Here is a 14,565-nt window from a genome sequence, read left to right as displayed (position 1 = left end):
TAATCAATTTTTAACATACTAGTGAATTTTAAATAAAAGCGACCTAATTGTCTTGGATGACTCAGTAAACTTGACTCTTTATATAATCCAACGTCAAAAACTCGTTTCTCGATTATATTACTTTTCACTAATGAAAGCATGGACTGGGCGTCACTGTTGGCTAATGCGATTGCAGCTCTTGATAAGAACGCGAGCAGTGTACATACTACTGTACACGGTTCGGCTAAATTGTCAGCGTTATTTTTCCGCGTTCATTGTATTGTGTTGCTACACAACTAAACACAGAATAAGTTAACTAAAGTTCAAATATAATATCCATACATCCACATAAATAAATGTATGAATGTTTGTATTGGTACCAAGTCTCAAGTCCCTTTCATTTTATGTTTAAAACATAAAATATATTACCTTCATCACATCATTTGCCGTTGACACGAGTGTTTGTGGAGCAAAAAATATAATTGAAATAAAAGTACAAAGCCTCATTAAAGTTAGATATTTTTTTCCGAATAAATATTTATTTATTTGTCTGTTGTATGTCGTATCGTATATAAAGTAAGAAACGGGTGTGCTTTCAGTTAAACATGCATGTGTTACACGAGGGTAGGCCAGGTTATCATCCGATATATATATATATATATATATATATATATATATATATATATATATATATATATATATATATATATATATGATATAAATAGTGTATGAACGAAACGAGTGTGCGCTGAGAGGTGAACCGGTGCACCGGCCTTATCCCTTGGGAGCAGAAGCAACACGGGAAACCAATTAGCCGAGAACGTCGTCGCCACCGTGGCCATCATCGCGGGATATGAGTGGTCATCCCATCCGTTAGCGCGAGTCTTCTCTCTGCGTTCGTTTATCGCCAATCGTACGGTCCCGTTTCTCTTTCCTCAGCCTGAATACATTACGCTCCTATTTTTTATCTTTTTTCAAAAATATATCAACCAGTAATCAATATAATACAATACAATTAAATTAAATTAAATTCAACATGAAATTGATGTACTTTCACGAAATTTCCTAATAAATTTACACGTAAAATATTTTATTTTTTCTTTAGCTAGTCTACTGTAATACAGAGTAGACTGAGTGAAATAATATATATGTATATGTATATACTGGTAAAGTTATTCATAAAAAGTAGTAGTAACTCTTGCAAAGAAGCAATGTCGGCGGCGTGTTTTTGAGGGTCGTGATCATTTGAGAGTCTAATTTATCGTGCGAGTAAATTAAAATAAATGCGGGAGTTGAGATGCCAGTGAGTAGACACAAGACTCAACACTGAAGACTATATATATATATATATATATACAAATAAGACGGCAATAAAACTAAAACGAGAGTATGAAAGAGAGTAAAAGTGTTGTAAGTATTTGTAAATGTATGTGTATGTATTCATCTACTAAACTTAAATTCTTACTCTTGGAGTGATGCTTTGGAGCCAGTGTGATTAGGGAGGAATCTTGATTAGATCCATCAAACTAATGAGAATCAGGCCCTTTTAACTTGAACTCTTAAAACCCAGTAAATAACATTTGATCTTACGATATTTTATTCACTTTCATCAAATATCGAAGACACAAAGAAAAGACAAGGAAAAATTTTATGCAAAAAAAAAACATTTTTCCAAGATGTCTAATACATGATTGAGATTTTTTTTTGAATAATGGACGTGGTAGTATGCTAATAATAAGTACCGAGTGTCTCATTGGAGTATTGTACGGCGCATTTAAGCCCATTGATGGACATTTGCACAAATAAATGGCAGATGTATGCCGAATACCAACGAATTCTGAGTAAAGAGTAACGACATGTCGTCAATCGAGACATTGCTCGCGTCATCGCTCAGACTTTTACGCAGCAGACTCAACATTACGTCTCACATTTGGCGTAAACTCCACTCTGGATATTCTAAAGTCTGGATACCTTTAGTTTAAGTAAAATCGTATGCCGTCGATATACGTAATCGCTCTGACATTTGTCACGCGTCACGGGGACTTTATCTCCCTTGTCTGTCTTGGAATCCATTTCCCCATACACCCATCCAGCGCCTACGTACTACTCTCAAGACATGCACCAACGCGATTATATAAAGATGTGAATGTTTGTATAAATGTACCTACATACTTCTCAACTCCAATGCGACGTCATTTGACGGGTAGGACGCCTGAGAAAATCTAAAAGGTTATAGGCCCGGAATTTTTCCTCACTACTTCAATGATAATAATAATTATAAAGTATCAAGTATGAAGTATAAACCATAAACTACAGATAAACATTATTTTTATATTTAAATACGAGCCAAGATTTCTCTCACGTGTGTAGAATTGTAAAAGGAAAAGGCTTGAATTTAAATATTTTCTCAGCAATGAGTCCTGAATTATTGCTGAAGTTTATGATTATATTTATGTTTGAAGATAAATAAATAAATAACTTTTACTAGTATTTATTAATAGATTGTGCTACATGTTCTCGGTAAATATCAGAAGTCAGCGGGAATCGAGATGCTCTCCTGAGTCTCATCAGTGATTTGTCCTTTACTTGGAAGAATCAGAAAAAACTCTTGTATCTTACAGAGCTTTTTGCTTCAAGAATTGAACAGCTATCGACGTAATTGCTCTCGTACTCGATCTAGTAGTCATTAGACACCCATTGAGAATCTATAGCTATAGTAACAACGTAGAAATCTCATAACAACACTGATAGAAGGATTTATTTGTATTAAAAAATATTTGTTAATAGTTAACAAATCATTTATTAGAGACCACTTTTTTGTATTAAACAAATATTTCTTAGTATTTAAAATGATTTGTTTGTATTTAATAAATCTGATATTCATTTATTAAATATTAATAAATCTTTTTAAATACTAAGAAATATTTGTTAAAGACTAAAAAGCGGTCTCTAATAAATGATTTGTTAAATATTAAGAATTATTTTTAACTATAAACAAATTTTTCTATCAGTGAATGAAATTTATCTGCAACTACTTGTCAATTTATAAAAATAAATTTTATTAAATTTTTTTCCCAATGATTCGTGAAAAATTCGTTGAAATTTAACCAAAAAAGCAACTTAAAGATTCAATTGTAGATCCAACCATTTAATTTATCTCCAATGTAAGAATTTAATTGTCTCTCTTTCTCAAGGCGTCCTTCTTATGACGGACATGTCTACATGGTAACAATAAGCCAGTCCAGATGATGAAACCGTGAATGCTTTCGGCGACCTTGAGCAGCTACTAGACCAGAGTCTTATTCATTAAATTAAAAAGCAATAAAACTAAATCTAAATATACATCTGAGAATAAACGGAATTCGAGGATGTGAGTGTGAGTGTGAATGAAAAAAGGGAATTTAATTGTCTGGAAAATGCAAATATAATTATACTACGCTGACATAACAGTAAGATAATCCGTCGAGAGGCGCTGCCTCAGCAATAAATCGTAATTTATGATCCTGGAGAACCCCTTAGCCTTAGTCTGTGCGGTGGTTTTATTTATATTAGTATTATATACACAGTAGTATATTGTAGTCTTCTTCATCCTCCAGCTGATGATGATCATTGTTTGAGAAATTCATTAGATATAAATGAAACTACTGCATCGATTTTTAATACTAATTTTTGTAGCTGTTATTATTGTGAATTTGAGATAGAATAAAATATTATCTATTGTATAGTATTTGTGTGGGCAATCTTACTACTGCTGTCTTATGTCTAGATTATCTGGACGTTGGCTCTCTATCACACTCTCGTACCTTTTATTCTCTTCCTCCTCTGTCTCTCTTTCTTTCTCTTTCCCACTCGGCATGACATTACATCGACTGCTCACTTTTGCACGACTTATATATCAATAAATTAATTACTGAGATTTAACGTATCACGGCCGTAAACCAGTCAACGCTGACTACTCACTATCCCGTTTGTACTAATTGCATAATTACATATTACGTTTTATAATAAATATCAAATTAATTTATTATTTAATTTATGTCTGCATGTATAGTCTGTATGTTGCATTTTATGTATGTACTACAGACAATATCTGACGATTAGTCATAATTCATAATCTTAATGCAATTTTAATAAATATCCGATCCTTCCACGTGAATATGCAATAAGAAAATAATTAAAATTAAAACGATGTATGGAATAACAAAAATAAAAATAATAAAACATGTAAATGTATTAGAGTGTGAGATGTGTGAAAAGCTAATAGGCTTTTCCACACGTTTAACACTATTTATATATTTACACTTATAAAATAATATAAAAGCAAAAGCATTAATAGGTAAATATCTCCAGATATTTACGACGATCAAACTAGCCAGAGCTGTAGTAGCTGGGGGCTTCCATGTAATTTATTGTCTTCCGTCGTTGGATGACGGCTGGCGCACGCCTTACCACTCTTTCTCTCTCAAGTCATTCTCGTAATCAATTTATTATTCTTCTAACACGAATTATTCCCACGCATTGATTTATATGTCTCGTTAAATATATAATTATTCGATATCTTCCTCGATCAGGCTATTAAATTTTTTTTCTTCACATTTTTATGATTTATTTATTATTTTTTATTTTTATTTCAATCACAGTCAATAATTACTGTATCATCATTACCACTAGAGCTTAGATTAATATTCACCGGGTTTATCAGCGATGAAAAATATTACCAATGCGGGCATGTTGTATATTATAGTTCAGTTGATTTTTAAGGGCCCGGTACCAGACATCCGGTTTTAGCTTAATGTGTCAAACAGCGATTTGAGAGCTTAGCTCTGTCGAGTTTATTGTAAGTGTAATATGTCTATAATCATAAGTGTGACTATTAAATGGACATGAAGTTATTAAGCCTAAATAAATAATACAAAGACTCAATACTATTACATTAATAAACACCGAGTTTGGTTTTGTTGAGTGGTAGGTACTTATAACTCATAATCGAGCTTAAAAAGTCAAGCCTGGTCAATATAAAAAATAATAATAAGTAATAAGGATATGCTCTTGAATAAAACTAAAATGTTGTATTGAGTAGATATGAGTGTGTATGTGTGTGTTGATTGTACAAATTAAATATTAAGACAAAACTGGCTGTAATTTGTGCCATACCAACATAACATGTAGAAGTGTGATCGTATATGAGCGTACGAGTTTAGTTGACGCGTCAAATAACAGTTTATCACTGCATCGACACAAGTCACGTAGCAGTGGGACCCCCTGACCACTTAAAAAACGTTGATCCAGGCGTTTAGTAGGAAGTGACGTCAGTTGTTCAGATCCGCGGCGGTAAATAGATGCTCGAGCCCACGCGTTGTCTATGTACTAATGCTTGATATCAAGGCCACTGGGATAAGACTGTCACTTTTATTTCATTTTTCGAATTTAAAGTGTATAAATACATACATTACAATATAATAAGTCTATCAACCCATTACATCTCGATCTCGAAGCTCACTGAACACAATCGCGATCGATTATTCACTAATTTGCATTCCCCGGTTGTTTAGCTGATCCAAGTATTCTGCTTTCAGTTCAATTAAATCGCGAAACCGCGACACGTTTTCTTGGGACAGACGTGCTTTGATACATATGTTGGTACAGTTATTATAAGCTGTAAGTAGAGTAGGCTAGTTTACGATCAAGACCAGTTGAGGATGAGATGAGCCAGACTACTGTCTGCTAATGTAATGCATGTGTGGGAGTGTGTCACTCATTGTTGTTCATTCACGCGAACCTCTTCCCTTCGAACTTTGTCGCGATGTTTTGTTGCTTAACGCCATTTTTGTCTTTTAATTTTATAATTGATTTTTTGACTAAGAGACAAGAGATACGATAAAATTGATGAGGATAAATTTTCTACAAAAAAGTTTTCTTATAATTTTTTCATATTTTTAATGCTTGACCTAGAAGTAAAACTTCAAAGTTTTATAAATTATAACAATGTTTAAATTTTCGGGTAATTAATATTTCAGAGTGTAACATTACTCAAATGTATACACAAAACAGCAAATGAGCTCTCTTAAAATGAATCAGTGGAATTTCACTGTTTCACAGCTATAAGTATACCGTGGTATATATATCACTAATATATATATACCACTAATTTTATATATCACAAGTAAATATATCACTAATTTTCAGTGATTTTCACTATTTCGGATTTAGAGAGAGAAAGTAAGAAATGGTAAGCGTGCGACATGACGATGCTTTGACTTTCATAAAGTGATGACGAATGAGCTGAGCTTAATAACATATTTTATATTCTAAATGTATGTTTAATTTTCGTTACAGAGGCCACCGTCCTCCTCACTTTCGTATCCCGGCGCGGGCGCGAATGACGACGCACGTAGTCCAGGAAGCGGCGGAACACCTGGACCACTCAGTCAACAAGCACCTACTAGTTTGGACTCATCCGATCCTGGTAAGTAGTCTTTACAATTATCATTTGTCATTAATCAAATTAATCACACATGCATGAGCAGTATGTAGCAGATGATGATAGATACTTTTGATGATAGTAGTTTAAGATTGAGTGATTGTTGTTACTTTAGTGAGATGTTTCTTATTCGCGGAACAGTTGATGACAGTTGATACTAACTCACCTTTTTGATCTTGTTTTTTTGGATTATGATTTAATAATTAAACAAATAAAGCAGACTCACAATGGGTTGGACGTAAACATTAAAGTTACTGTCGCGCTATCGGGGCTAATGAGCGGTCTGCATCCAATGAACATACCAGTGACGTCGATTCATAAATTATATACTTTAAATATTCTCATGCATATTCATTAATACTCCAATTATTTTAATCCCACGGGATTATTAAATCAATATGTTATTTATCGGTTGATGTTTTTTAATTTTAAATCCCGATAAGAATAAAAAAAAAAATTTTATTTTTATGTTACGGAAAAATGATCGAGTAATTGAGTGGACAAGTTTTGCTGAGAAGAATACACAAGTGTTTATATAATTAAAATAAAAAATTACATACCGGTTAAGTTTAAACGGAGATTGCGCCACTGGTCAGTAGACAGCCTGTCCTATCGAGATGAGATGAGAGTTCAGTCAGTCATCAGAGGGAATACAAGTTCACGACACTATTCCATAAAGATTCATTATGGCCTTCACTCGGTCATGACACACTATTATATTTTTTTATCTCCGATGGTGTAATGCTGTAACAGATAAAACTTTAATTCATATCTACATTTAACTAAGCTTATATATTTTTCTCGAAAAAATTAAAAATCATTCGCATTTTAATAAGTTGAGTACCACGGGGTAAAATGCGCGATCAACAAATCGAGTTCGTGAGCGATAAAATCGAGCTCGGCATGCTATCCACTCGTCAATTCTCAATTATACTATTATTTATATTTTTTAAAGATCCTCGATGACGGGTTCGCCACACATTTGTCGGCTTATCTGACTGTGTACCGTGAGCAAGTTGTTTGCTAACTTTTACACACACAATACAATGAAAAAAAAAATTTTTGTATAATATGTAATTTTTAAAAAGTCGCCGTACTATATCGCAAAACAGTACTTTCGACTATACCCTATTGCTATTACCCATTATTATTGTGATTATATATATATTGAATAACCAAGGTTAGTCTGATGTGAAGATAGCGATCGATCGTAGGGTTGTCATTGCGGCATTTCAGTCTTTATTACACGCACGTACATTTTTTCTATCAATAGAACGTGTAAAAGTTCACCTTTCAAAAGTGAGCCAAAGGTAAACCTCGATGTCCAAACACACACTCACACTTAACTTTTTTTATACATACAATATATACATACATACATACATACTCGCACACTTGTTTTTGGTATAATAATAAGATCCACTCCCTCTTGCGCCTGAAACCCTCATTAACGCACTAGCCTGTTTGCATCGAGATAACTATCTGTCAGTCTCCGTTTACCCGCTCGTGTTTGGTTTCAGTTATAAAAAATAGCCCGGTCCTTAAGCCTTAATTTTTGTATCTCTGGTACATAAAATAGCATAACATATAATGGTATTATTTACAAACGCATTTCCGTTTATATCATGGGAATTCTCATCTGACGTGAGAAAGAAATAATTTTTTTTGTATATAAAGTTAATTAATTAATTAAAGCCTTCCATTAAAGTGCACTTGTACATTAAAAATGCAAAGGAGACAAATTTGGAGGTCACTTGAGGACATTAGTGAGAATCTGGACGGTCAGTCGCCGAAATCGCGTCCCACGCGACAACTTTGGCGTCTTTGGGTGCTCTGACTTGTGAGGAGCAGCTGTAGCTTACTTTCTGGGCGAAAGATCATGGAGGAGGATTCCTGGAATCGGCGGGAGGTTTAAGATAGAAGTAATGAGGCTGATTCCGTGTTTTCAGTGTTTCGAGAGTCCCCGTATCGGTGGGTTATCGGCAGACTCTTCTGCCCCTCGGATCCCTCATTCTTTCTCAGAGTATCTGTTCTGTTGCCGAGGTATAATGAGGCCTTCATGTCGTGAACTCCCTCACCTTGTATCACCGGATTTTTCTTGGTTTCTTTTTTTTCCATCTTAGCTTCTATATTTTTTTTTTTTTTTTGATGCTTTGTTATTTATTTGTATATTTTTTGTCGACGGGTGATTTTCGCCACGAAGGCGCGTAAAACGTGGTAAGAACAAGCCACGGTCGAGCAACCGGCACCCTTTATTGGTAATTTTGTGGCTACGCGGACCACATTCTCCTGGTGACAACTTTCGCACGTTATTTTCTTTCGCGGATTTCTTATTTTACTTAACTTAATAAATTTTATTATTATTTTTTGTTAATCAGTTTTATTTTTATTATTATCTTTACTCGGGTATTTTCAATCCCTGCACACACTGATTTTTATCAGTTTGAGGTCGTTAAGACCGTTCGCTGCTTCTCAATGGAACATAAAAATAAATTTTATGATCTTTTAAATATTTATAATAATTAATGTCCCGTTTTCTTCCTTTTTTAATTAAAATATTTCCATTAAGATCTCATTAGCTTTCATTTTATTTTATAATAAAACCACGAGCATCTATTAAAAATATGTTTCCCAAACAATTATATATTTTATTTCATTTTATATAATCATTCCTATTGCTAATTATTATTTTATTTAAACGAGTATGTATATGGATATTTTTATTCCGCAAAACAATGAATCTCGAAGTCCATTGATTCGTCTCGGTCGAGTCTTATCTCTCTGGGGTGATTAGCTTCTTGTTAACATGACGTTATACTCGATATAATATTGCCGCTAAAAATCCGAACTCAAGTGATTGTTAACAACGTAACCTCCGCAGATACCCTACATCTCGCTATTTATATCTCCATTATTCTCTCAATTATTTTATTCGATGAAAATATAAATAAAATAAAACAAATTAACACTTTTTTCACGTCAAATACATTTCATCGTTATTCTCATAAATGTCAGAGTGCGTGGGTGATAAAAAATTGACCATTTATCTGCGTGATTATTTTCTCTATTCATTTAACTGTAATTTTTTTTTTTTTTTTCAATATTTTTATATCGTCCAAGAATCACTGTGTTGTAATAAAAAATTTTTAAATAAAGTAAAATTTACTCAAATTAAAAAAAAATTTTATTACTAAATTCAAAATGATATTCTTGGTTTAAAATTTTTCTTTTAAAATCAAATTATTTTTTATTTATCAGTGTATACATTCCGAGCTTCTTAATCATTAGGTAATTTAACAAAAAATCCAAAGGAATGTTAAAGACTTGACCATTATAATTTGCAATAACACAAGCTCAACGTCCTGCTCTATTCTAGAAAATTAAACTTGAAAGAACTAGATAATATGCACCGACTCGAAGTAAATATAATATAAAGGAAGAACGATTGTGTAGTGGCCTCTCGGATCATCGCATGCTGTAAATTTCCTTGCACAGGTTAGCTTACAATTTACAGCTTACATTTTACATTATGCTTGAGCTAGCTGGATGCCAACTGGATCACGCAAGTCAAAACATTTTTATTTTTTCCACTTTGGTTTTTTAAAATACTCCTCCGGGTTTTCGAGGTCACTTATCGCTCGCATGATACCACGGAGCATCAAGCGTTAGACTAAACCTAACCGCAAGCCTACTGCTATGATGTGTGTGATCTTTTATTATATATTATTCATATTTATTTATGCTATTATACACATTGTACATCAATAATCACACCGACAATGTTAATATCAGACTCAGCTTCAATTTATACAGAATATAATGCAAATTATTTTTCTGTCTGTAATCAAATGTTAATTTTGAGTCATTGGGCCATACAATATGTAGAGTAGAGTATATAATAAACATAAGGGCCTCAAAAGTTGAAATATATATAAATTAAGACGACACCAGTTGAGAATCCCTGATTGACAGCTGTTCCGAGGCACGTATACTATAAAGTAAGATAACCTAAACTTCACTCAGCCATTACATGGCTTATGCTACATCTATAGTTTAGTTTGCGTGTATTGTGTAAATATATATATATATATATATATATATATATATATATATATATATATATATATATATATATATATATATATAATATTGCTGAGTAGAGTAGAGCGTTTATATTTTTTCAACCCGTCCATGCATAAATAACCCGTGCTTGTTTTAGAGCTCACCCGAAGATAGGGATTGGAAAAAAATGAGATAGTTTTTAAAAAAGTTTCTTCCTTTGATTATCTTCTAAGAATCATAATTTAATTCCACCGTTTTATTATGTATTTTAGCTTCTATTCCATTCCGTAATCCTCAGAAAAATATACACAATTCAAAAGCTTGAATTATTGCCGAAAGCAAACTTAAAAGTTTTTTCAAACGGCATCTTAAAGACTGTAAAAAAAAATCATCATTAAATTTATCTGAATTTAGCAGATAGAATTTTTTACCCAAAAACTGAAACTCTGAAACAAAAGTCACCGGATAAAATCGATAAGGAAGCTAGTTTCAGATAGTCTATGCTAGAAGTCGCAGTCTTTTATGCTCCAAAGACATAGAAGCTAAGAGAAAATAAAAGATACTTTAAGTTTGGAGGAGTGCCGCCGTAAACACCATTTTATCCGACGAAAGTCTAAGTCTTGGAGCTTTTCCGCAAGGATTCACCATTTACTGGTGTGGAGGCGGAAAGCCACCCCTTTCTAGCCGTCCTAGCAAAGAACAACCAATACAACTTTACTCTGACTTTAATATAACGGGTGGTGGTGAGTAGAAGTATATAGAGGAATCTTGTAGCACTATCCTTCCATCTTTGTGCATTCCTTAGGGTATTACGCCCCTGAATTTTCTCCATTTTGAGTCGAGGAGATGCTTCTTCTTCCTCGTCTTCAGCTTTTCCTTATGCTCATGCTCATGCTTATACTTATACTTAGACTTATACTTTGGTTCGACAAGAATAAGCTACACGAGGGAAAGTAAAAGTCAAAGGGTCTTTGACGATTTTTCCCTCCAGCAGAAATCTCCGTTTATAACAACGTTAAACCATCATGGATTCATCGCATACAATCGTTCAAGTGGGATAATTTTTAATTCCCAGCTTTTTCCGCGAGCTGCTTATCTTATCACCCGCAACACTTTTTAACCACATTATTAATAGTCATTGATTTTCTCTTTAGAATTTGCATCGAACTTGTTGTCTTTTCACTCGATATATGGCGAATAATAAATTAAATATCACGATACTTCCCGGAATCGTTCAGAGCAATGATTCCACTCTATTAATCGCGAATTTACGATAAGTTAGCAGTGCAATATTGATGTGTTGGATGTAATGGAGCTTTTGTAAAAAATCGATTTCAATTTTAAAATGCATTAATGTTTTTTTTGCCTGTTTGAAACAATTTATTAGCTATTTTCATTAAAAATACCTATTACTTAAATTAAAGGCTGCATATTTTATTTGAATTTAAACTTTTCAAGCAAACTGTTAAAGTTGACGTTAATATCCAGTACGAAAAGAATGTAAAAAGTTAAGATTCAAGAGAGTAGTCTTCGCTTGGGATGAAATTGCTCTGCGACATTTCAGAGGCTCGGTTTGGGTTTTCAGAGAGAATTTAAGGATTTTCGGAGTTTACTCTGAGCGAGAGAGAGATAAAGAGTAAAAGGGATCCATCTCCGGGTGTTGCGACGACGATGGAAGCAGGAAAGTGCAGTCATCCGGAATAAACGAGGAGGAAAGCCAAAGTTCTTGGTTCAAGTTCGAAACCCGTGGGTTGAGAATGAGTTTGCGTCGCGTCGGTGATGAAACTTTCCCGTGACGAGAAAGAGGGGTTGTCACACCGTTTTCCCTCGCTATCTCCCGTAAAACCGCCATGCCACACCCATCCCCCCTTACTCCTTTCCACCCTTCAACTCGCTCATCATTGTCGCAACAGAGGCCGCACTTTGATGGAACACGAAAAATTTTTATAAAATTGTGTCATTTTTTGTCTAATAAATCTTATAATTATTTGCTTCTAATATAATCGGCGGGTTAATTTATTCGAGCGTGTGTCAGTTGTGGGTGAAAGATTTCTGGCTCGAAACTCAAAGCTAGCCAAGAAATGTTTCAGTAGTTTACAAACACCGATATAATAAATGTTTTAAAGAGAGAAGGCCATCGGGGTAAAAGAACACGTCTTAGATATTTCTTTTTATATACAACCACACAAATATGCGTATATATATTTATATTATATGTATTTATAAAAGATAAAGATATGAGGGCTGTGACATATTTTTGCGAGTGCCGTGATGCTAAATATAATGCGTGACTCAGGGTGAGTGAAGAGTTGGGGTAAAAATACTTCGGAGAAGTAGTAAGTGGTCGACAGAGAAAGTAAATTAGATACGTTTGCATGCGAAGAATATGTTATCTTACCGAACTAACGTTTAGTTATCATAATCATTAATGTGATAAATTAATTTTTTTATTATACATTATATATTATATATATATATTTATCACGAAAGATTATCAATCATACTACAACTATAAAAAAAAAAAAAAAAAACGAAACAGAAATCATAATTAAATCGGATATTTTTTCGACTCTGATATGAATTTAGGTTGTGACTGGCGAAGCCATCGCTGGAAATTCGAGGACCGGTCTTATTTGACGAGGAAAGATTAAAAAAAAATAATATATATATATATATATATATATATATATATATATAGATATAGATATAGGGAGAAAAAAGATAAAACATAAAGTTTGAGTGAAATAAAATATAAGAGAAGACGAAAACAGAAGAACGTGAAGAGATGTCTTTTTTTATTCTGCCGGGACGAACAGACTTTGCTCTTGGTTTACAAGCATGTGGTCTACAAAGAGGTTGCCACGTTGTTAAAATAACCACGGTGAAGCTCGCGCACGAAACCAATCTTTCTCTTTTCTTCATATCTCGCTCTGTCTCTGTCTTTATCTCGTCTCTCTAGTCGCTTTTGAATACATACTTTTGAGTTAGATCAACCCAGTTCAGAGACCAGAGCTCAAAAGTGACGTAGAATGTAGAATGCATCTTTAATGTATATTTGAAACGCCTAAAAAAAATTTTTTTTTTTTTTTTTTTATAATATTGAAATCTTTTGAAATATAAGACACTAAAACATTCTAGGAAATTAATTTGATGAAAGTTTATTAGTTTAAATTAACGAAGCAGTAATGTTGGATAAAAATTGTCATATTGTTGTTTATGTCGTACTGCAGCAGGCAGAGAAAATGATAAGTGTACCCAGGCGAACTTCAGTGCGTAAATTTAACCGCTAACTGGGTAGCATTTGATCATCATAAAGCTCCGGTAGCCGAGAAAATTTATCGCGCTCGCGCGAGTTTTCCTTGGACTCGCGACAGGTGCTGATACTTGGACTAAACGAACCAGCTCACAGAAAGACATTTCGCTTCTTCCTCAACAATATTTCTTCTTCTTGGCTAGTACGGTCTATTATTGACACAATACTAAGTACTCAAATTGTTGTTTTACTATCATATTACTTTGACGCACTAGAAGAACCTTTTCAAATTCGGCAAACAAACATTATCACACTTGACACATGTTCTTTGCTTTTTTGGTACTTTTATTAATATAAACTTCCAGTCATACCAGATGAGATTTAAAGCACTTACTGTACGCGACAAAGTTACTTTTATTGCGCGTGCCACGTAAATGCGTCGTTAAACGTCGGAGAGTTTGATAATTTACGATAAGATTTAAAAACAGTTTAATATCGAGAATGCTTTTTATAAATAGTTGTTATAACTTAACAGAGTGTTTTATTTTACTGTCTGAAATTTATTTAATTCTCACGCCCACGGATTTGTTGCTAATATAAATAACCGAGGATTTACGATCGAGCAATAAGTAATAAGTGATTGAAATAAACTAATAGACGGCGTTGTAGCTGGTGACTAATGTCCTGCCTGGAGGTGCCGCTTGAATAATTTCGTTGTCAAGAGTTGTTAATAATTATTAGTTGTCAGTTCTTGGTGTCTTGTGGGTTTGTATGCTTCGTTAGTTTTAGA

At 33.5% G+C, this 14,565-nt stretch overlaps 1 protein-coding gene and 1 long non-coding RNA gene across 13 annotated transcripts in view; one reads left to right on the top strand and one right to left on the bottom strand.

Moving 5' to 3' along the window:
* Positions 1–14,565, top strand: part of LOC123272369 (homeobox protein homothorax) — a 295,180-nt gene that overhangs the window by 84,592 nt on the left and 196,023 nt on the right. For all 5 annotated transcript variants that reach the window (XM_044739107.1, XM_044739097.1, XM_044739088.1 and 2 more), the window contains exon 7: positions 6,316–6,445. In XM_044739107.1, coding sequence (XP_044595042.1) covers positions 6,316–6,445 — 130 coding nt within the window. The remainder of the gene's footprint in view (positions 1–6,315; positions 6,446–14,565) is intronic.
* Positions 1–14,565, bottom strand: part of LOC123272394 — a 150,098-nt gene that overhangs the window by 72,512 nt on the left and 63,021 nt on the right. For all 8 annotated transcript variants that reach the window (XR_006511073.1, XR_006511074.1, XR_006511079.1 and 5 more), the window contains exon 3: positions 7,021–7,204. This is a non-coding gene — a long non-coding RNA (uncharacterized LOC123272394). The remainder of the gene's footprint in view (positions 1–7,020; positions 7,205–14,565) is intronic.

This window comes from Cotesia glomerata, linkage group LG1 (genome assembly GCF_020080835.1).
Source record: "Cotesia glomerata isolate CgM1 linkage group LG1, MPM_Cglom_v2.3, whole genome shotgun sequence".
In the NCBI taxonomy this organism is placed as follows: Eukaryota; Metazoa; Arthropoda; class Insecta; order Hymenoptera; family Braconidae; genus Cotesia; species Cotesia glomerata.
This window is presented reverse-complemented; position numbering and strand designations above follow the sequence as displayed.